Source organism: Pangasianodon hypophthalmus, chromosome 29, assembly GCF_027358585.1.
Source record: "Pangasianodon hypophthalmus isolate fPanHyp1 chromosome 29, fPanHyp1.pri, whole genome shotgun sequence".
NCBI lineage: Eukaryota > Metazoa > Chordata > Actinopteri > Siluriformes > Pangasiidae > Pangasianodon > Pangasianodon hypophthalmus.
The window spans coordinates 14,675,336-14,699,587 of NC_069738.1; the positions used below are offsets into that span (position 1 = coordinate 14,675,336).

A 24,252-nucleotide genomic window follows, 5' to 3' on the forward strand; every position below is an offset into this window, starting at 1 on the left:
TAAGATCAATTTTAAAACCGCATCATACTAGAAGAACAAAGTACATTATCTACATCATCAAGGCAGGTCTGATGAAGCATAGATACAAGATTGGGTTTGAGGATCCCAGAATATATGAGTATTAAAATATTAAATTTATAAAATATAATCCCTAGATTTAATATATTAAAAACAATGTGTAGTGTACAGGCTTAAAACTTCACAAAAAGTTTCTAGGAGCCAACATGACATTTTTTATTCCATTTTCTCAGAGGCATTTGACAAGTGGAAGTGTGTGAGGGCACAAGCACGGTCAGAGGGGTTGCAGCTCATGCTGAAATTGGACCACTTTCTGTAAACTCCACATCACATTCCCACTGAAACATGACTCACCACACAACACAGCCAAGAAATCGTATATTAGAATAAATGGTAGTATCATTTTACATAAGTATTGAGGGAAAACTTGACTCATTTGTAGTTCATAAATCAGAAGGCGAGTCCATTTTAAAGAAAACAAACAAAATCAAAACAAAAACTTCTGGGTTATTGATCAAATCCCAAATGAACAATGGCTTGATATAATATCTATGCATGAAATAAAGCCCAATACATGGAAGCCACACCACCAAAACTAAGAAACAGAAAAAGCAACACATTGAGGATTTAAATCAGCAATCAGATCACAATGCAGGCAAAAAGAAAATACATTAAAAATCACTCATTTGTCAAATATAACCATACGTGATTTTTTTTTTTAACATCTTCATTTTTTTCTGGTAGGGAAAGGAACTGAGAATTGACCCTAAATTCTAACAAATAGTAATATGCCTCTAATTCAAATGTGTCCAAGAGGTAGATCAACAATAGTGTAAGAGGAAGGCGGGGGGGGGGGGACGACAAAACACACACACACACACACACACACACACACACACACACACACACACACACACTTGTGCACTCCTGTGAACACAAGGCACGACACACTGAGCCAAAGCAGAACACGAGTGCCCACGAGGGGCTCAATGTATCGGCACAGATTTTTAACAAGGTAGCTAGAGGCACAAGCTTTAACGCCACCCACCCTTGATTCAGCTGAGGTAGACATTACTACTAGTGTGGAAGCATGAATATGCTCTTTCACCACAATCATATTTACATTCGCATGAAAAAAAAAAAAGAAACTCAGTTTTTCCTCCATATTTCTTCTAAAAGATTCATTATTTTTTTTTCTTGCTTTTCTAATTTTGAATTAAAAAAAAAAAAAAAAAAAAAAAAAAAAAAAAAAAAAAAAAAAAAAGTTCACATCCATTTCTACATTACTGCTGGCTATAAAGAAGCATCCATTAGTATTGTAACATCAAAAACATTTGAAACAGTGACTCCCCCAACCCTCACCATGCAGTGACGGACACTCAACACAGATGTCTGCAGTGTGGAAAAGCCTGGTGTGATGGAAGCCAGCCCACAAATAATGTCAAAAATAAAGGCTGGGAAAAGAAAAATGAACAAGTACCACAAAGGGCTGGGCTGTGATAATCTGATGAAAGCGCATCAGTGTGTTACAGCAGGACTTAACACGATCCCTGAACGCTGAAGCTAATCCCTGAATGCTAACTTGATGTTTGTGGGGAAAATGTACCTGCCAAAATGTTATAATTGCTAAACTAAATGGCATTGCTGCAATATGTATGGTCAGCATTTTTCGGCATCTATATCCTGTTTTTTGATGTTTCCAGAAGATGGTGGCTCCTCGGCAACACTGAGGCGCTTTACAATATTCCTATCTGCAAACAGCAAGCCCTCAAACCTCACACCTACCTACGTGCAGACATTCTTATGTACAGTTATTAGCTGTCTGCATCATAAACGTGGGGCTCAAGGTTCTTGTGTTAACAGCAGACTTTTACTTTTTCTTAAAAAAATAAAAATGTTCAAGAACTATTTAGGTTTTATAAAGTATACAAAATACCACAAAGCAAAATAAAAAAGAAAGGAACATTTTTTTCCATATATCATTTACTTCTTTTTTCTGAGGTACTCTAGCCTGAGGTAGATCAGTAAAAATGCATATTAACTTGGTTTCCTGGCTAACACCAATCAACACTTCCTGTAATCGTTAGTGGCAGTGTTGTTCTGCCACCTTTCATATTTCATCTGGTATCTATATATAATTATTTTCTTTATAAAATGCATCTGAATTTATAAAATGCCATTAGCAATACTAGGACAAAATATTTCTGACCACACCACTTCTAGTCCCATCTCATACCCAGAGCTTTCAGGACCCCACCCCTAGCCAGGCTAGGAGAGCAATGCCTTGACTTTTAGATGAAAAACTCAAAACCAATAAACAAAAAAGTAGCGTTAACAGGGAAAAACAAGAGGAAAAATATAGAGAGCGTTGTGCAGTTACCACACTACGGCAGTGAAGGGGAGACTAGTTTTCATAGCCGTGTTTTCTCATGTTTAGAACAAAACATTCTCAGAGAAAATCTGGGAGGTGGGTGGGGTGTAAGAGTAGGTGGGGTCAACTCCAGAGATGGGCACATCCCATGTCTGCTCTCTTGTCCATCACCATGCACTTGGTGAATCATTTCCTCCGTGGTATTGGAGCCCCAGTAGGCGAGGATTTGGGCTGCTGCCGCCTCACCTGTGAGAGGATCTCCTGAATCTTTCGCTGAGCCAGCTATGAAAGGAGATGCACACCCATCAATAACCCACAAATATATACAGTTAATAAAACAGATCTAAGAAATGGCAGCTTTGTTATAGTTTGTGAAACTTTCAAAATGCATTTTAATATGGTAATAAATTAATACCAGAAAGCATAACTGAACTTATACAACAGGGGCTACATTACCTGGCTTGCATAAAAGTGGCCAGTAATCTTCACTACCACTTGGTCATTTTCATCCGGTGTCTGATCGCGGGGGACGACCACCTCTGCACTAGTTAGGTTCTGTAGTTCATTCACCTATACAGGAATGTGACAATTTTGATCATGAAAGGCAAAAAAAAAAATGTTTATTTCAGAGAGTTTTACAACAGCTGAAACACACTGGTTTGGCTATTGCTCCTTAGGATCTCCGGTTATTGCTGTTCAAGCATCACTTTACACCACAAGTGATTGCTTTAAGACTACAAGCCCGGCTTCCACTAAAATTTCATTAAAATGTGGCAAAGAAATGTTTAAAATATCTATAATATTTATCAATCTTGGTGGAATTCAATATTTTATTAAATCAAATGATCAGCTCGCACTGCAATATCGTTTTGTTCATTCATTAAACTTGAACCGTTTCTAGCAAACAGCTTGCATGAAAATCATCTTTGAAGCCCTGACACAGAGCTAATACACAGCTATTGAGGCCAGGTGTACTCATGTACTCGTGGTCTCATGTACCATGGTTTAAATGGATTGAAAGGTTAATGTTCATTGGACAACAGGCTTTCAACAGTCATTTTGAGTCCTGCCCAGACACATGGCTTCACTGGGAGTGAATGGATTGTGGGTGGTTGCATATTGTACAGAAAAACACATCTAGACGTTATTAGACAGACTCGTTTGGAGCCTGTTGTAGTGGTGTAATTTGTAAATGTCTTTAATAAACTGCAAGTATAAAGTTCTGTTTATTTGCATTATTTCATTTCTGAAATTTTATGTTTATAAGTCTAGCTAGCTGCCACTTCCTTCTTCAGCTAGCAGCTTCGCAGACACTGTTATTGCAGAAATGGCAGACAATTACCTGATTTTAGAAAAAATGTCTTTTGATGCTCTTACTTATAAGGAGAGACTGAAAAATAAACACCAAAAGCTCTTGATTCAAAAGTTAGGGAGTCAAAAAAGTCCTTTTAGCTGTCTTGGTACATTAAAATTGGCTGTGTTTATTTTTTTTTGTCTTAGATTCCAAAATTCCTGTGAATGAGTGATAACATGTTAGAACGAATATACATTCACCATCCACTTTAATAGGAACACCTGCAGAGGGTCTGCAGGCTGAAACACCTTGTTGAGAGAGATCAGAGGAGAATGAGCAGACTGATCTGAGCTGACAGAAAGTCTACAGTAAATCAAATAAGCACTCTTTCAAACCATGGCAAGCAGAAATAGCATGCACAACACATCAAACATTGAGGTGGATGTGCTATAACAGCAGAAGGCCACATCAGTTTCCACTCCTGCCAGCCAAGAACAAGAATCTGAGGCTATCATGGGTACAGACCCTCACAAACTGGACAGTTGAAGACAGGAAAATGACCAGGTGTAGCCCATTCACCACAAGGTTCAATGTTTTGTGCATGCCAAGATGCTTTTCTGCTCACCACGGTTGTAAAAAGTGATGAGTTGCTACATCCATCCTGGCAGCTTGAACCAATCTGGCCATTTTCCTCTGACCTCTCTTATCAACAAGGCATTTCCACCCATAGAAGTGTTTTGTATTTCACATCACTCTGTGTAAATTCTAGAAACTGTTGTGTGTGACAACAGTTGTGTTGTCTGTTCTAAAATAGAATAGCAGTTTCTGAAATACTCAAACCAGCACATCTGGCACCAAGAACCATGCCACGGTTAGTCACAGATCACACTTTTTCATTACTTTTTTCTAATGTTTGATGTGAACATTACTTGAAGCTCTTGACGTGTATCTGCATGATTTTATGCATTGTGCTGCTGCTACATAACTGGCTAATTGGATAACTGCATAAATGAGCAGGTGTACAGGTGTTCCTATTAAACTGGATGGTCAGTATATTTATGTAGGTGTATACATACAGTCAGGTCCATAAGTATTTGGACAGTGATACAATTTTCCTAATTTTGCCTCTGTACACCACCACAATGGATTTGAAATGAAGCAATCAAGATGGGATTGAAGTGTAGACTTTCAGCTTATATTTCAAGGGGTTTAACAAAAATATGGCATTAACCGATTAAGAATTACAGCCATTTTTTATTTTTTTTTTAAATACAGAGTCTCTCCATTTTCACAGGCTCAAAAGTAATTAGACAATCAAATATTAGAATTTTTTTTAATACTTGTAAGCAAATCCTTTGCAGTCAATGACTGCCTGAAGTCTGGAACCCATGGACATCACCAAATGCTGAGTTTCCTTCCCTTGAGATGCTTTGCCAGGCTTTTACTGCAACCGCCTTCAGTTGCTGCTTGTTTGTGGGTCATTCTGCCTTCAGTTTTGTCTTCAGTAAGTGAAAAGCAGCTCAACTGGGTTGAGAACATGTGACTAACTTGGCCATTTAAGAACACCGCATTTCTTTGCCTTAAGAAGCTCTTGGGTTGCTTTCAGGGGTATGTTTTTGGTCATTTTCCACCTGCACTGAAGCGCAGTCCTAGCAGTTTTGCATTTGACGGAATCTGAGCAGAAAGTATAGCTCTATACACTTTAGAATTCATCCTGCTACTTCTATCGGCAGTCACATCATCAATAAACACCAGTGACCCAGTTCGATTGGCAGCCATACATGTCCATGCCATAACACTGCCTCCACATGTTTGACAGATGATGCGTTATACTTTGGATCATGAGCCCTTGCTTTCCTTCTCCCTACTCTTCTCGTCCCATCATTCTGGTACAAGTTAATCTTGCATCAGGACTGGTCAGGGTTTTTTTTTTTTTTTTTTTTTTTAAAAAGCAAAGTCTAATCTGGCTCTTCTGTTCTTGAGGGTTACCAGTGGTTTGCATCTTGAGGCAAACCATCTGTATTTACATTCATGAAGAAGTTTGTTGATTGTAGACTAACAATAATATGCCTACCTCCTTGACTGTTCTTGACTTGGCTTGATGTTGTGAAGGGGTTTCTGTGATCATCCACTTTAGTTGCCTTCCGTGGTCTTACAGGCCCTTTTGGTGTTGCTGAGGTCACCAGTGCATTCCTTCTTTTTCAAAATGTACCAAATTGTTAATTTGGCCACTTCTAAAGTTTCTGCCGTCTTTCTGATAGGTCTGTTTTTTTTTTCCAGCCTAATGATGGCCTCCTTCACTTGCATCGACACCTCTTTGGACCGCGTATTGAGAGTTCCCATGAACAGCTACCAAAAGCAAATTCAATGCTTGGAATCAACTCCAGACCTTTCATCACCTTTCATCTGGTCATGAAACACTGCTTATCAGTCAGTTGTCCATTTACTTTTGAGCCTGTGAAAATGGAGGGACTATATAAAAATGGCTGTGATGTTTAAACAGTTAATGCAATATTTTTATGAAACCCCTTGAATTAAAGCTGAAAGCCTACACTTCAATCACATCTTGATTGCTTCATTTCAAATCCACTGTGATGGTGTACGAAGTCAAAATTACAAAAACTGTGTCACGGTCCAAATACTTATGGACTTGACTGTATACACAGTACTGGGCAAAAGTCTTAGTCCTATTGTTTTTAGTACAAACTGTTATAGATTTTTACTTTATGACAACCATCAGTTTTTCAGCACAAAATTAAATGTTATGGAAAATGTATTTGTATGTCAGTAAAGAAAGTAGCAGATTACATAAGAGACACTTTTCAGAGAAAAAAAACATAATGAAGGCTGCTGGGTTTCGCTGCAAAAGTAAGAAGCAAGTGTGACAGTCAAAGACTCCAGAAGAACTGTGGCTGCTTCTGCAAGATGCTCAGTAACACTTACAGCTCATTTCCTTATAAAACTGCATATGTTGTACCCCAAGACTGGAATTTAAGTAAAGGATCATCATACCAAATATTGGCTTTGTTTTTAATGTAGAAACATTTAATTTCATTATTTTCACAGGCATCTTTGCTCTGCTGCATTTCTTTGCATGTGCATGAGACTTTTGCACAGTACTGTGTGTGTCTGCGTGCATATATATATAATCAATCTTTCTATTAGATAGTTGTGTTTCCCCATTTTGATAACCACCAGCCTCCAATGCTTTACATCATATTAGAATATCATGCAACAATTAAGGCTGGTATAAAAGGTGCAGGAACACGCTCCCTTGCACACTTCCTGCTGCTTTAACGACAACTGATGTAGATGACTGATCTTGTGAGACTGACCCTTATTTTTAAACTCAGTGTGAAACAGTTTAAGCATGCATTACATTGAGGAAGCACATTTGAAAATATAATGCTTCATGCATTATATAGTTCAGAAACATCCTACCACTAAATAGGTCCTTTACCGTTTTGCCCCCTTTACCAATGACCCTTCCAGCAGCAAATGATGGCACTTTAATGTGAGCTTCTAGTTTGACCTCCTCCTTTGGCCCAAAAAAGTTCTCTTCCTTCAGCTTTCCAAAGATACGTCCCTGAGCCTGAGAGATAAAGAGAGAGAGTGAGATAGACAGGGACTTTCATCCGTCATCAATTATGAGAGGTGTTAAGTAGAGGAGCCATGAACATTATTAAAACTGAGTAGCATTTTTCAGTCATCCTTGCATGTGAAATTAATTACCAAAATTAATGACTGGCAGGCCCAAACACCAAGGGTGCAGCAGAGTGCTTCAAGAGCAAGTACTGGCATGTGGATGTTATGTCACATCACTGAACATACATGTGAACATGCATTGAGCAACAGTGCATAATGTCACATTGATTAACACGTTAATTGCTTGCCTCGCCATGGCAATGCTGTTCCAGATGTACACACTGCCTTTCCTATTTAATGTCAAGGATATATTGACATCATTCTGATTATACGTGCTAGGACTGATGAAGAGAAGTATTAAAAAGGTTTGCATATAAGCCTCACTTTCTGTTGCCAGATGGTGGCACTATTGGCAATCAATATTGGCATGTGCGTGTGACTATGCCCCATCACTGAAAAAAAAATGTGAACCTTGGGCCATATTGCATGATGTGCTTTTCCTGTGCCATTTGCTATGCCATTTCCTGTTTGTGCAGCATAACCTGTTAATTGGTTGCCTTGCCATGGCAATAAAATTTAAGATTTCAAAAATTCGTTCACAATTTAGCATTGTGGACATTCACATCGTGCTGACCCAGTTTGGTTTGAATCTGATGAATCCCCTAGGAGGAATATTTCAAAGTTTGACACCTGTTAAAATGCACAAAACCCAAAATGGCTCACTTCTGTTGTGTGGAGTTAATGGATGCAATTGTGAAACTTGTTTAAGTAAACCCATATGCCTAACAAATTTGGTGCATGCTGGTGAAACTGGATGCTCAGGTTCAATCTTTTGCCAGATCCCGATGACCAGCATTTGCGATGTGTGTGCTATGTTTTGTGATTTTTTTTTTCCCAAGCACCTCAAAAATGCAAAATAAAATAATTAATAATCCTAACCAAGGTAATAGGGCACTGATTTAATAAAATTAGTTATAATTTAGTTTTGACATTAGACAAGGACTTAAAAGATTTTGCAGTCATGTAGCTTACCTACATCAAGATGTTGTTTCTCCTATCTGATAGATGCCAGGCTTTGTTTTATTTGAAACAGCTGGGTAAGAAATGTGCTTAGCATGACACTGACAGTTTAGAGGAGTTTGTCTCTTAAAATCAAGAAGTCAAATTGAGAAGTCTCTAGTCAGATAGGGAGATCCTGTGGACTGCTCAAACTCTGTTGCTATTAAAGCAGTAGCTACACCCTACAACTTCACACTTGCATCCTCTAATTAAAAACAAACTGGTCAGAAAATACATTTTAAAAACTGGCTATACAGTTATCTAAACTTTGTGCTTTTCTGAGATCTGCAACTCCAAGAAACAGCTATACCATAAGCCCAAGCAATTGGGATGATCATTATTATTAAGCTATGGGAGAGTTACATATTTTTAAAGATATGGTACATAGCTTGGCTAACAGTGTTAGCAAAACAGCAGTGCCTGCTCTAGTAGAAAAACTACAAATACAAAGATGCTTCATGACAATGCCTAATGTTAAAAGGGATATAAAACTTTAATTTATTTATTTATTTTTTTAAGGGGCATGATATCACTCCAAGAAGACTACACCAATGCCATGGAGTACCTCAGTGAGACATTTTTTCCATTTAACAGTTAGCATAATTCATTTTTCATAAAATTGCAAGATATAATTTCCTTACGAATGTAAATAATCCAGACATTGATTAGAGTAAAAAGAGTACAAAATCTGAATTTTGTGACATTTGATATTACTGAATCCTTCCTTTATATATTAACCTACCTCACGCAAAAAAAAAAAATTTAAAACACAAAACACACAAAAAGAAAACTACTGATTCCCCTCCAACACAGACACTAGTGCTGATTACTAGCACTTCTGCACCAAACTCATTAGCTGGAATAACAACCACCAGCTGCTAAATAAAACAAAAAAAAAAAAAGAAACATCTGTCCAATCACTGTAACATTAGAAAAACTGATAGCAGCTATTAGAAACAGAAACGAATCATATTTGGACACCTGGCCCCTGTTGCTGATTCCGCCAATTAAAAATATTTCTAAGGTGATTACCACCAAATGCTCTTATAAATCTGTAAGTAAGAGTAACACTGGGTAAATATGTCCTTGACTCACAGTGTTCTGTATCATTATATCAAAAAGTGCTATTCAAAATTAATTGCAAACTTGTTAGTGCAAGTCAATATGAAGTCATTCTGGGAGTCTTGGATCCAGTTGTCTTGCCCTTTAAGATAAAGCAGTATTTTAATTGTATAATTTTTTAATTTTAACTTTAATTGTAGCATTTATAAAATTTTACGATGTCAGTTTAAAAAAATTTAACATTAAAATTGTGCCAGTCTTAACTATGCTTATTTTTAAAGAATATATACAGTTGAGTCTATAATTACTTGGACAGTGACACAAAATTTGTAATTTTGCTTCCATACACCACTGCAATGGATTTGAAATGAAGCAATCAAGATGTGATTGAAGTGTGGACTTTCAACTTTGATTCAAGGGGTTTAACAAAAATACTGCATTAACCGTTTAGAAATTACAGCCATTTTTTTTTTTTAAAAACAGTCTCTCCATTTTCAGATGCTCAAAAGTAATTGGACAAGCTAATATGCCCATGCCATAACACTTCCACCACCATGTTTGTCAGATGATTTGTTATGCTTTGGATCATGAGCTCTTCCTTTCCTTCTCCATACTCTTCTCTTCCCATCATTCTGGTACAAGTTGATGTTGGTTTCATCTGTCTAAAGAATCTTATTCCAGAACTTTTTTTTTTTGAAGACGTTTTCTAGCAAAGTTTAACCTGGCCTTTCTGTTCGAGTGTTACCAGTGGTTTGGATATTGAGGTATTTACATTCCTGAAGGCGTCTCTTGATTGTAGATGTTGACAGGGATACGCCTACCTCCTCCAGAGTGTTACTGACTTGGCTAGATGTTGTGACTGGATTTTTCTTCACCAAGGAAAGAATTCTGTGATCATCCACATGTGGACATGTGGTCTTCCAAGCCTTTTGGTGTTGCTGAGCTCACCAACACATTCCTTCTTTTTCAAAATGTACCAAATTGTTGATCTGGCCACTCCTAAAGTTTCTGCTATCTCTCTGATAGGTCTGTTTTGTTTTTTCAGCCTAATGATGGCCTCCTTCACTTTGAATCGACACCTCTTTGGACCACATATTGAAAGTCCCCATGAACAGCTACCAAATACAAACTGAAAGCCTGGAATCGACTCGACCTTTTATCACCTTAATGTATAATGAAATAAGGAAACAGGTCACACCATGAAACTGCTCATCAGTCAATTGTCCATTTACTTTTGAGCCTGTGAAAATGGAGGGACTATGTAAAAAAAAAAAAAAAAAAAGGATGTAGTTCCTAAACAGTTAATGCAATATTTTTGTTAAACCGCTTGAATTAAAGCTGAAAGCCTACACTTCAATCACATCTTGATTGCTTCATTTCAAATCCATTGTGGCAGGCAAAATTACAAAAACTATGGTCACTGTTCAAATACTTATGGAGCCAACTGTACAGTCAAGGATATTTTAGTACACGGCCTTGACTATGGATCCTAGACCTATCAAACTGAATTTTGGTGGCTGACAGAGGGCTACAGGATGTGTCTTTATCTGCTCACATGTTCAGTACCTTGAACTGGGCTTCTGGTGGTCCTGAAATAATGACCATCCTCTGCTTGGCATCCATCCCATCAGCTGGAGCAATCTACACAGTGGAATTTAGAAAGGAAGAGAATAAAAATGCTTTAAAAAAAAAAAAAAAAAAAAAAAAATCCACTACACTTAAACATTAATTTTATTGTCACCTACTTTTATTGACGCACCAGCAAAACGGCTGAGCTGCTTTATATGCTGGCCCTGCTTCCCAATGATGGCACCCACTGCCAGTGCTGGGATAAAGAGATGCACTGTCTCTGACTCAGGCTGCTGCTGACAAAGAAAGTGACTGTACATACTTTCATATGTAAACAAATAAGACCTCATGTACAGTCAGGTCCATAAAAAAAATGACTGCAATTCCTAAACAATTAATGCAATATTTTTGTTAACCCCCTTGAATTAAAGCTGAAATGTCAATCACATCTTGATTGCTTGATTTCAAATCCATTGTGGTGGTGTACAGAGGCAAAATTACAAAAATTGTGTTACTGTCCAAATACTTATGGACCCAACAGTATAATGTAAACATGGTACAGAATGTCAGGCATGACTGAGGTCCACAGGTCACATATGTGATCCTGAGTTTTCAAATAAAAGGTTCCTGTTCTTATTTTTATTCCTGAAACAATAAAAATTGTGTGGGATCAAAGTCTGTACCCCTCCGCTTGTGTAGAATTTTCTAAAAATGTGAGGTTTGAAGCGAATTGCACACCATGTCAAATTCTGGCACAAGCAGAACCTTAAGTCTGTGAACAAGGTTCATCCTTGCTAACTCTCAGACAAAACAGCCAAATGTGTCTGCACATTTTTGACAACTGGCAAAATGCTCTAGTCCACTTCCCAGCTATAACAATATAATGCAGATTGCTTGGAAACACCGATTCACAGCTGTACCTATAAAGCCAGGCAAAGCAAAGTCACATGACTGGTTGCATAATGATGCTTTACATGCCAATCTTTCATATCCAAATGCATAAAACTGCTTTGAAGTGTATATTATAAAAGTATGTTAGAAAGCATGTTATCAAGCAATCAAAAGTCACCAGCATCTGCCCCGGATAAATCCCACACACTAATCGGTCCACACATGCAAAGGTGACAAGTTCAAGGTATTCTGATGGTGTAGGTGGACGAAGTCAAGCCATCACCTGGTCCAACTTCATTTACATACATCTCACACATACAAATACAGCACACAGTTTACCATGCTGCATTTTCTGCAGCTTTGTTACATGGGGGAGTTAGGCCACTTCATAGGATGCAGAAATACAGGAAGCCAAGGGTAACAACTGTGCCCTTTAGCCAATCAGGTAGAGAGCAGCCAACAGCCATGCAATGCATTGTGGTATGAGGGACTTACAGAAAGGGATGGGCTACCACTGGAGGACAAAAACGGCACCTCACTCCGAAACACGCTGCACTACAGGAGAAACACGCATTAACACACAGGCACACTGTTGCCTGCCTGTGCTTTCCTGCTGCAAGCTACACACATTAACACAATAATACTGCAACACTCCATCACAAACGAGCAAAAATACTCACTGGTCTCTCACACACAGTTACTTACTGGAGAGACACAGGACATACACACTTAACATGCCCAGATCATCCTAAAGCCTTCATGCATTCCCACAAAAGCAATTCTTGCAATTTAGAGTGTTAAGATTATGGCTTTTTCTTTCTTCAATGTCCACACCTTTTGTGAGCCTCAGTTTCGCTCACCAAGGTCAATGTAATATGCTAACTGGTCTAAGTAGAAAATTGGCATTACTCCTGTAAGGCTCTGTTCCTTCTTCAGAGTAGAACAATGGACTAAAAGTAAAAGTGTGCAGTGCTCACCAGACTTAAAATGTACTGACCCACTCACCCACACTTACCCCAAAAGATGGGTATCCAGCTTGTGCTCCAGATAAGGGTCCTGGCACCATAGAGGGGGATACTGCTCCTGTTGTCCCACCCGGGAAAAGACCCAGAGCATTCAAATTCAAGCCAGGAATCAGATTAGATTGGAGCTGCAGACACACAAACAGATAAATAAACTAGCGATAAATATCTTATTTAAGCGTTTAGCACAAACTTTAAAAGTGACGGACAGTTTTAAAACACACATCTTTGAGTGTTGCTTTTTGTTTTCTGCTTGACAAATAAATGTAGAGACTGTTTGCTCCCAACATACATTCATGGCAGCTACATCATTCTCATAGGCCTCTCTGATTTTCTTCATGACCTCCTCTTCAGCTCTGGCACATGCCTCTATTGAGCCCTTCACTGTGATTGTTCGCTCTGGGTTATACAGAGTCAGGTCCTGGAGACTGGAGAAAATAGCAAAAGATTACCTACTTGTTAGTTATGGATATTCAGCATCATATATGCTCAGTTTGGCAATAAACATTATGAAACACCCCAGTACTATTTACAAATCACTCACGGTGAGATGGTGATTTTGGTCCCAGTGTCTTGTTCAATTTTTTTCAAATTGCGGCCCTCTTTTCCAATCAGGCGCCCCACAAAGTTATTATGAGCCAAAATCTTCAGAGGAATCTCTTCAGAGCTGTACATGAGATACAAAGGCAGCAGATAAAGAGATACAGAAAATCTATAATGAGAAGAAATACAAATAGGTGCATAAAGATAAGCAAGAGGGCAACTGATCAAATGAAGCTAGTCAGCTTGTGTCTGTGGGTGCGAGTATATAAGAATGTTAACTGACATTTTTGTGTCTAAGGCCTCCTTCTGCATGATCTCCATGATGTTCCTGCAGGCAGAGCTACATCCCTCTGGAGTTGAATGGACTGTTATGGGTTTCTCTGCTGCTCCTGCATTTTCCTTACGATGGATATCAATTCTGCATGTTTGCATAGGGAGGGAAAAATCACAACATTCAGACATTGTCAAAATGCAGAACTATGTTCTAGTGCTATTATTTATTAATTGTACTTGTTAATACTTGTAATGTCTGCAGATATGAGCAAATCAAATCTTTATAAAAAAAAAAAAAAAAAAAAAAAAAAAAAAAAAAAGTAACACCACTACATCACTAGTCGTTCTACAAATGGACAATAAATGCACAAATTTGCTTGCAAAACCTCTGCATACATAAATATTTGCAATGCATAAAAATGCAACCAAAATCATGCTTACTTTGAGTGTGTTTGTTTGGTAATATTGCGAATGGTAGCACCCTCTTTGCCAATGATGGCACCCACAAACTGGGTGGGCACGAGCATGCGCAGCGGAATGTCAGACTGCAGCTTAGGGCGAGTACCCAAAGAGGGTGAGGCCTGGCGTGGTGGGCCACGTGGTGCCCCTCCTCTCCTGCTGCCCACTGCCGGGGGTTCAGAGAGCACAGTCTCATCTGGTATGTAGCACACCTTCAACGCATAGTTTTCCATCATGAAACCATTCAGTTTCTCAACTGCTCTAAAGACAGGGAAGAAAGAGGTTTGAGTGTGTGGGTGGACAGGACATCATGCTTAACATAACTTGCTTTAAATGCAGAGCATCATCATGCTTTCTGACATTTTACAGCTCCAAGCTTGTAGAGTTGGCTTGGTCACTGGGAAGATCAGTATCTACTATTGGCACATCTCAGTATCAATTTGAGATTGTATTAAAAATAGAAAAATGGGATCGAGACAATCCTAATGTGCAATTAAAGACTGACTGTGCCCACTGGGGGAAAAAAATAGAACAGTAAGAGCTTCATCTTGTTGAGAATTTTTCCGTAAGATTGAACATAAAAAGCTAAGGAATAACAAATGGAACAAAAATGGTATAAACATAAAAGCAGAAACCTATGCAAGGCTGATGAGCAAATGCATGGCTTAAAATAAATAAATATATATTTTAGAATCCCCTGTCCGTTTAAAAAAAAAAAAAATTAATTTAAATTAAAAAAAATAATTAAAAAAAAAAAAAAAAAAAAAAGACCCTTTAGCACTGAACACTAAGTCCTGCAATACCTCTGATCTGGCACTGGGTGGCAGCAGCAAAATAAAGCAGCTAGGAGTTTCACACATGGAACGATACAACACAATATCAGACAATGAGTGTTCCGGCTAAACACAGAAAGGGAAGTACTCACTGTCTGGCCTGCTCCTTAACGGCGTAACGCACGTTCACTACGGCTGTCTCCGTGTCCGTGTTGACTACAGAGGAAAAAAAATTTACATTACATCATTTAGAAGACACCCTTATCCAGAGTGACTAAAAGAAGTGCTTTGTAGTCTCTATCAAAAACACATGCTGATAGTACAAATAGGTCAGGGTCAAAGAATACTATCCAGCTAAAACCATGGTATAGATGAGTTAACCTGAAAGTTAAGTCTAAAAGGGTAGAACTGGGTTTAAAAATAAATAGAGATGTCTTGTGAATGTAGTAACCTTGTTCACAACTCTCCACTGTGCCATATTGAGCTAATAATCCATCCAACACCTGCACAAGGAAACAAGAAAAAACAATGTATGAGTAACCGGGCATTAGACACTGGAAAAAAGGAAGTGAGTGACAAAAACTGGCCCATAATATTAAGCACATCAAATTATTGAATCATTTTGTTAAATGTGGCCAGCTCCTCTGTAAGTATCTAAAGTGTCTGAAACATGAAAATGATTAGTTGCTGAAATGACTGGAGGCTTGTCCATAACTCACTAATTTTAGGTGCATTTTAGTTTCACACTCAAAATGACACTGTCACTTACACAACACTGAGCAACTCTTACAATGAATATTTCTTACCTGTGGCACACTTGTTTTAAATAGTGGTGTGCTGTATTGGTATGCTATTTAGTACAGTAGCATACAGTTTTATGTGAAAGAATGAGCAGGAGGAGCGGTGCCTGCAGGCCTAGAAGCACTCACCCCTCTATACATCCACCACTACACACCCACTTCCGGTCTCCTCTTCACATCCTCTTATTGGCTGACGCCAGCCTTACTATGGAAATCTCTTTTGCCACCAAAGAGCTCCAGCCATTGGCTGCTTGAGCGTCAATCATTCAAGCATGTTCAATAGTTGGCTAATGCTGTGTGTATAGGGGGTGGGGTAGCACACAGATGGAGAGCGGAGCCTTGCGAGTGCACAGGGGCAGTGGGTTATAATCCAAGCCAGACTGATCTTGCCTAAACACTGGAAGTGAAAAAGGGGCCTCTTTGCTACGCCGTAGTATATCCCACATACAGATACTCAGACGGCGCAAGCCCTCAACAAGAGCACATACTGCTCCTGGACAAAATGCTAAAGCGCAGACCCATGCTGTAAAACGTGAATAATCACATTGCTGGCTAAAATTCCCTAAGCATGGCCACTGACTTATTCCGATACGTGAAAATAACTGGTAGTTTATTCAATAACTGCATTATTTCTTTTTGACCTATTTAAAAGTTAAAATTGTATTGCTTTAAATATTTGCTCTCTTCAAGCACTTCACTAAAACAGATCAACAAAACCTCTGCATTCCCGAAACAAAATGCATCGTTCTGAAGATCTTGGTTTAAAATCGATAGTTTAATATTAGAAAGTATGGTAACAAAAAGTCAGGTTTCTGCAATAACATGCTGGTTTAAAATAAATAGACCTGCACATTCACAAATTAATTTACGTCAATATTAATTTAAGTCAATAGAGGCTGCGTAGCTTAACATACACGCTAATATAAATGACAGTTTGGCCCAAATTACATACAGATAAAATACCATGATGAATTTTGTAAAACCTGTATTTTATAAGTCACAGTTTAGGCCTAATCACCATGTTGGGAAAGAGCTCAGTCTTGACCACCTTCACAGATGCCACTGGCTTCTGATGGTCAAAGAGCACTATGTTCATTTTTCTTATCTTGGCACCACATAACCAATTTACACATTTCGCCGTTATGGCACGAGTAGTCACTCCTGCATGCCTGGACAGGCTGCTACACTGATGCTTTGCATTTAGTACAAGACGAATTTCAGCCCTTCAATAAGGGTGCAATAACTGATTATGTTTATTAACAGGACAAACTCAAAGTTTATCATTACTATGAAGTGAAGATACTATACCCAGTAAGGCATTAAAAAAAAAGAAAAACTAAACAAGCTGCATTTTCACTGTTCCAAGCAAGAGCACCACTGTAGTATTTGCTGTTAAAAGGCTTAATTTTGCTTTCAATAAATGCAAGAAAATGCTGTCTTTCCCTTTAGTGATGGTATCACAAATATCTTTGCTCATTATAAACATTTTACCAAAAGCCTAATTCAAATCACTAAAATTTAAGGCTTAAGGCACTACAAAAATGTAAATGTGTACCCCCCAAAAAAAGGTTAAAAAGAGCTCAGACAGTGCATATATTCTTTGCTTCAAGAGAATATAGTATGTCAAATACTCTGGACTTCATAGCCAACCTTCTACAAAAACAAAACTGATGTTTCTGTATGCATCTACTAAAATTACAGACATCAACAAACCAGTACATCAAAAATAGTTTTTGTAAATATACTTCAGTTATAATTTTACAGTTGCATTTCCCATTTAAAACTTATTAAAAAGATGAAATCTTGTGAGTGTGTACCAGATTTGCACTCTGCTTATCCACAAACCAGTTCTGCTGGTCATCAGTTTAGAGTAGCAGTTTAGTTAGGCAGAAAAACGTTACAGGGTTGTTTTGATTGTTCTGCTTGAATTCCTTTATTCTCTTCAAAAACCATACGCTGAAATAAAAGACGACCGTTGTTGATTGGATTTTGAAGAGTCTGCATACCATATCTTGGACAGCATTGGCTGTTATGGAAATAAAGACTTGATATGCCCCACCAAAACAACCATTTGGAAAGGACACACATGGCAAGTACAGAATATAGAATCAAATCATGACCCTGAACTCATCTCACAGACTAAGTAACAAGGGATCAAAAATCTCAACGCTCCTAATAGTAACTAGTCCTGATCCTAGTGGCATATGCACAAAAACTAAATTAAGTAGTGTGAATTGCAATTATTCCATACACTGTAAATAAAGCTAAAATAAAGCACTGTCATGTTTAACTTCAACCATTATAATAATCAACAGCAGAATATTAAAACAAACATTTTATCCAGTTCTGATTGTACAAATACTCAATTAACCTAATTATCATTTTTTCTAAATTTCATTAATTCCAAAGCATTGACATTAGGTCTATATATTACCTAGTATATGCCTCATAATTCAACTGGAATAACCTTTGTAAACTTGTAAACTTAATAAATAAATAAATAAAGACTGCTTTGTCTATTAAACATACTCCTTCAGTGGCATGATGTGCACTATTATTTGAACAAATAACTTTTCTCCTGACCATGGGAAAAGGATGAATACAAAATACAATACTCTGGTCCTGCCCTACATGCTGTATTTATTTAAAAAAATAAATAAATAAAAATAAAACTTCATCTTGTAACCAAGTAATATGCTGCATTCAACTAGAGTTCATAACTAGTAACTCCCAGGCTCCAACCATGAAAAAGCAAAGACCAAAACCCCTTTCAACTCAAAAACTTAGTATGGTCTCTTCCTTTCAGGGTATCTCAGAGCTCAGCAAGTGATGTCAAATCAAAATGGCTGCTCAAAGCATGAACAGTAAACAAAGTAGCACTTCTTACCTTTAAATGAGGTATATTGTATACACAAGTATTTGCTTGTGCAACACTGACTATACAGGTCACTGTTGTGAGGAGGTAAATATCACAGTCAGCCAGCTAGCTAGCTTACTAACAAAAGACAAACATGGAGGTGTCCATGTCTTCCCCCCCCCACTTTGCAGCTTTAATGGAGGCCAAAAATGAATTCATTCCAAGCTCAGACTTTCCACTTCCAAGGTAAGTCAACATGGTGGACATATGCTGCATTTAGGTTATGCACCAGCAGCCAAAGGGCCTAGTGGAAGAATCAAATCATTTAGATATCTTCTTAATGAAGATATTTATTTGGGGGGGGGGGGGGGGATGGTGTTCACTTCAATGACAATTGTATCACACGACGTATGGATGGAAGATACAGCTAGTGTTGATGTTTGACACTTTCCTCTTAAAAACTGAGCTATTTGTAATAATAGTGGACCAGGAAGTGATTCGTCAGCTTGGTATAAAATATTCATTAGAGGCATAGCCCCCGTTTTAAAGCATATTTTACTACCTTTATTTCTAGAGCTATAACTTTCTAACTCCAGGCAGCCACACTAATGTTTTATAGGACATCCAAAATTACTTCCCATTTCAGTAATTGTCTGCACTTTAATCTATTTATGAAGGATCATTTTTATGAAAATTTAGGGCTTATAGGCTGAAAATACAAAAATGTAGAAATAAATTTATAAATTCTAAAACCATCTACTTGAACTCAATTGATATAAAATACAAACGAGTATAAAGCAGGTATTTAGATTGCTTCATCTGCTCAAATCTTTTAGATATTCAATAAATACACAAATATCTCAAGGCAGTCAGAAGTGTGTGCATTACTCTCATCTCTGGTGATTTCTGCTGGTGATCAAATGAAGTAGTGAGTTTACTGGACATAAGTAATAGTATTTCTCACAAAAACCTGGCTGCATTTTGAGTAAAATGGGATACTAAAAATTTACAGTTGCCTGCCAAATCACTTGCAGCAATGAAAAAGAATCACTTTTCGCCGTACATTTTTGATGAATCTGCACTAGTACGACTACACTATTTGCACACTTCATAAACACTTTCACTGTGTCATGAGTATCAGAATTATATCTGATTGGGATTATCCAAATATAAATAATATTGTAAATGCACACAAGATGCATTTAAGGCAGATTTAAATCTGATCTCACACCACCTCAAGTGGTCTGAGATACATTTTAGCTACATGTAATACAAGTGGAAATACAGGTCTTTGAAAGCCACATTTCACAAGTGACCCAATAAAATAAGTGCAGAACTTTGAAAAAAGAGATACTAAAAATGTCGGGTGGGGGGTTGGGCAAAAAAATTATTTGATGCAGCAACCATCTTCTAAAAAAACACCACCTCTGAAGTTCTTAATGTAATTAGCTGATTTGCATATTAACACTCAACAGTGCAATCAGATTTCAGTCTGGCCAACTGGAGATATATTTGACTACAAGTGTAAATGCACATGGTTAAAATCTTATCAGGACACAATCTGGATACAAGAATTTTGTAATGCTTAATTGTCTTTTCACACACAGAACAAATAATATGAAAATGCAAGCTGGTCTGACGAATGATGCATTGCGTTAGTGTTACTCCATTCATGAGTTAAAACCGAAAAGACAGGGTAAGAAAGACAGCACACTGAGCCTGTGGTCCTCTAAGGGTTAGCTTCTGTGGGTTGGATTAATTTACGCAGCTGAGTGCTTTGTTATAGAAGTAAATCTAAATCATAATTTATCAGTACTTATATAGCAAACAAAATGGATTACTCCTTTTCACCTCGTTTTCACTGCAAAAGGAACTGTGTAAATAAAAACTTTACAAGAGAAATTTTGGCCAAACATCCCACCAGGAACATCTACTTATTTAGCTTAAGGGTTGAGGAAGATGTGCTGTGAGCAGTGTATTGGAGCAGAATTGGGAAACAGTGATATTAATGCCACAGCTTGTGTTGTCAAGAATCAAAATTGTCTGTTTGAATGTAAGCCTGAATAAGATTAAATATAGCACCATGTCTTAAATTAATCCAGAATTTCACTACTGTCAGCCATCAACAATCTATAGCAAGAAAAGTTAAAGTGTATCATTGTGCTTGGCTATGATTATAACCACAATAGTGCATTTGGGAACTTCACTTCAGATTCACAAATAGCCACTGAAATGGAAGGTTAAAAATGGCTTGGACACATGGCTTGGCTCATTATATTAAAAAAAACTGAATGTATAACAAAGCTTTAGCCTTACTAAGTCTACAGCAATAACTATGTATAATATTTCAGTGCACTAATTAGCCAGTGTGGTCACTTGCTGCAAGAAAGGCTGCTGGTCACCAGTATTTTGAAATACCTAAATATTTTCAGAGCAGACCATAATGAATTTCTCAATAAAAATTATGCACTACTTCATACACGGAAGCAAAAACATGCCACAGGTATTGATATACCTGTTAAAACCAAGAACAAAAAGCAAACACTTTAATCTAGATTGCAAAAACTGAGAACTGTGTAGATGGAATGGAACTGAATGGAAGTGGCTTCTGAATGTGTAATATTACAGATCGTGAACAAATCACAAACTGTAGTAGGGCTGTGCGATTATATATATATATATTATACACACACACACACACACACACACACACACACACACATACAGAGAGAGAGAGAATTATATTTTTTCATGTATCGCCATTGGCAGCTGATTTAAGTCACTAATGTTGGAGCTACTAACGGTTTGCTGTAACAAAAACAAGCATGGAAGAGCATGACAGAGAGAAACTCCCTGCAACATCCCAACACAGAACAGGCATCAGTCTGACAAAAGATGAGGAACTTGTCCCTAAGAAGGTAGGTACTTCTGTTATTTGGATGTGGTTTGGGTATAACAGACACTAAACTAGAAAACAGTCATTTGTAAGGTTTGCAAGGTTTGCCACAAATCAGTCATGAATGCATGCAGTTATTTTGTATAGACAATTTTTTGCATGATTTTTATAAAAGTAATATATTGTGATACCATTTCAAGATATGAACGTATCCATATCATGATATGATTTTGTCCATATCGCCCAGCCCTATACTGTAGTGTAGTGAAATTAATATGCAAGTGATCAAAATCCAAATGTCTGTGTACCAGAATTTATCCCCTTTTAATGCAAAATGGCCAGTCATAATCTAAACCTTTCATTAATCTGAACGGTATAGCGTGAGTCTTGGACAGAGGAGGTCCACAAAGTGAGAGCATTTAAAGATTAGTCCACACCCAAACAGATCTGAGATCAATCCAGTGAGTGAATTTATCTGGTTTTTGATCAAAGTTCATCATATTGCCAACTTTGCTCGACTTAAACGTACACTCACCTCCCATTGCATGTGTGGTGGGATATTCCTGATCTGCAGTTTACAGCTCCTGAGAGAGGAATTTAAAAGAGAATACAACACGTAAATTCAGAGGGAAATATTGACATTACCATGTCACAGCAAGCACATTTACTCCTCAAAAGAATGACCAAGAAACAGCTTGTGTCATGATATGATTTTATAAACAAATCCTTTAGAGCAACTTAAGGAAAAAGAGCAAGCCATGATCAAATAATAATAATATTCAAACTTTAACATCTAAATGGTTCCAATTAGATTCAAAGTTCTGAACAGGTCTAGAAAAATGTATTTAGTTTTGTAACACTGTAGATAATTAAATAAACCTAAATGTAATTAAATTGTATAAAACAGTCTGATGTCATTAAAGCTCAGTGTTTATTTAAAAATAGTTTTAAGGCATTATTCAAAGCATTTTACTTACTGACCTGATAAAATAAAGGTGTATGTTTATGAAAAGCTGTAAGAGGGATTCATGTGAAGCACACTGTATCAGTGGGTATAAAATAGCACATGAATGGACGACCTAGGCCAAGTTTTTGTCTAAACATTTGTGTCTCGCCTCACTCACAAATACACAAATTAAAAAAAAAAAAAATTCAAATACTATGAAGACTTTACTAACATTAAAATACACCAGCTTGTCAAATATAAATATACTCAGACATATTTTAAGACAATTTGCATTTGAAAACAGCCATCTGATCAATCTGAAGGCAGACCTATCAAAAATATACCTTTTTTTTTTTTTTAGCTCATACATCCTATTATAAAATGTTTAATGCTTTAAAAATAAATATAGGATAATTTAACAGCGAGCTCTATATTTTCAGCCTCTTTATGTAATCTGGTCAGTTCTGTCACTACTGTACAAAACAGGACAAAGGTGGGTTGTCAACACCTGTAGTGATAACAAGGGAGCATAGCAATGCCCAAATGCTGCAGATCAACTGTGTGTAAATCCACTGAACTTGAAAAGAAATACTGTATATACAGAGCTGTAATCCTGACGATCTATAATAAAAGCCTGAAGCATATGAACAGTTATTCCATCACAGACATTGTCAGGCTTTATGTACCCCACACCATATTGCGCTTCACCATACACAGACTATGATCACAACGTATTCTGCACGCTATTACTGTTAATGTAGATTGGGGTAACTCATACAATTTTGTAAATGTATCTCTAGTAAGCTTTAAGATTAAACTCCCCCTTGTAAGGCCTCTACTGTAAATTTGAACAACCAGCCTAGCAAGATAAAGTTTAAACTCAACAAACACAAACTTCTAAAAAGTACAAATTATTCCAGTAAAATAAAACCATGTAGGTGGCCAGCTAAGTCCACAAACAGTTTAACATCACAAAGGTTTAAGACAAAAAATCTCTAACAGGGTGACAAAATTAGCATTTTGATTCATGAGCTTTTGTAAAGGTTTGGGCAGAGCCATTACAGTGCAGACATTGAAAAATGTAAATTTAGCCACATTTTTACGTAAAATTGTTAACAGGGTGAATTTTTATTTAAAGTACTGTTTGCATGGCACGGTCTCCTGCTTTGGGCTAGAGTGTTTTCCCTGTTGTGTCTGGTATCTCGGGCTCTGGTTCCATAAATGTGTACATTTCGACAGCCTGAAACTGTCAGTGTCACATTACTACAAAGTTCAAACGCCATGTGTGTTTGCACATTTCCATCTATATTTGCTAAATGCATACAGAGCATTGTTCACAAAATAGGGTACAAATGAAACCTGACTCAAACACACAGTTTCTGTGCATTTCTTATGAAAACACACCACAGAGAATATAAGAGAATTTGAACAATTGTAATAAATGTCAGGGAAGATAAGTGAACCAGCTAACTGTCATTAACAGCTTTTTTTTTTTTTTAAAAAAACTTCCTAGTTTGTCCAGGAGTGTGTCCATTAATGAAGTGTATCAAGAGAAGTCTAAAAAAGCCAGAGTTACCCTAAAGGCTCATTGGTCCTGGCCAGATGTTAGAAAGAAACTGAATGTGTGTTTATACAATTGCAGTGGAAATGCTTTTGATTTTTCTAGCTGTGTGAACCTTTTTTGTCAGAATGCACACTAGCAGACACACTCAGTTTATTAGCATATTGGGCAGAGAGTAACCCTTTTCTTGTTTTTTTTTTTTTTAAAAAAAAA

The 24,252-nt window shown here is 37.4% G+C and overlaps 1 protein-coding gene across 8 annotated transcripts in view; it reads right to left on the reverse strand.

The window, feature by feature from the left end:
* Positions 1-209: 209 nt before the first annotated feature.
* The window catches only part of igf2bp3 (insulin-like growth factor 2 mRNA binding protein 3), a 29,460-nt gene continuing 5,417 nt past the window's right edge, over positions 210-24,252 (reverse strand). For 4 of the 8 annotated variants that reach the window (XM_034301597.2, XM_053231399.1, XM_053231400.1 and 1 more), the window contains 14 exons: positions 22,068-22,116; positions 15,431-15,482; positions 15,132-15,195; positions 14,189-14,467; positions 13,758-13,892; positions 13,476-13,598; positions 13,224-13,359; positions 12,925-13,059; positions 12,405-12,464; positions 11,195-11,314; positions 11,016-11,090; positions 7,144-7,275; positions 2,846-2,959; positions 210-2,671 (listed from right to left, as the gene is read on the reverse strand). In XM_034301597.2, coding sequence (XP_034157488.1) covers positions 2,576-2,671; positions 2,846-2,959; positions 7,144-7,275; positions 11,016-11,090; positions 11,195-11,314; positions 12,405-12,464; positions 12,925-13,059; positions 13,224-13,359; positions 13,476-13,598; positions 13,758-13,892; positions 14,189-14,467; positions 15,132-15,195; positions 15,431-15,482; positions 22,068-22,116 — 1,570 coding nt within the window. In that variant the 3' untranslated portion in view covers positions 210-2,575. The other 4 variants (XM_034301598.2, XM_034301599.2, XM_034301600.2 and 1 more) reach the window with 4 other exon arrangements.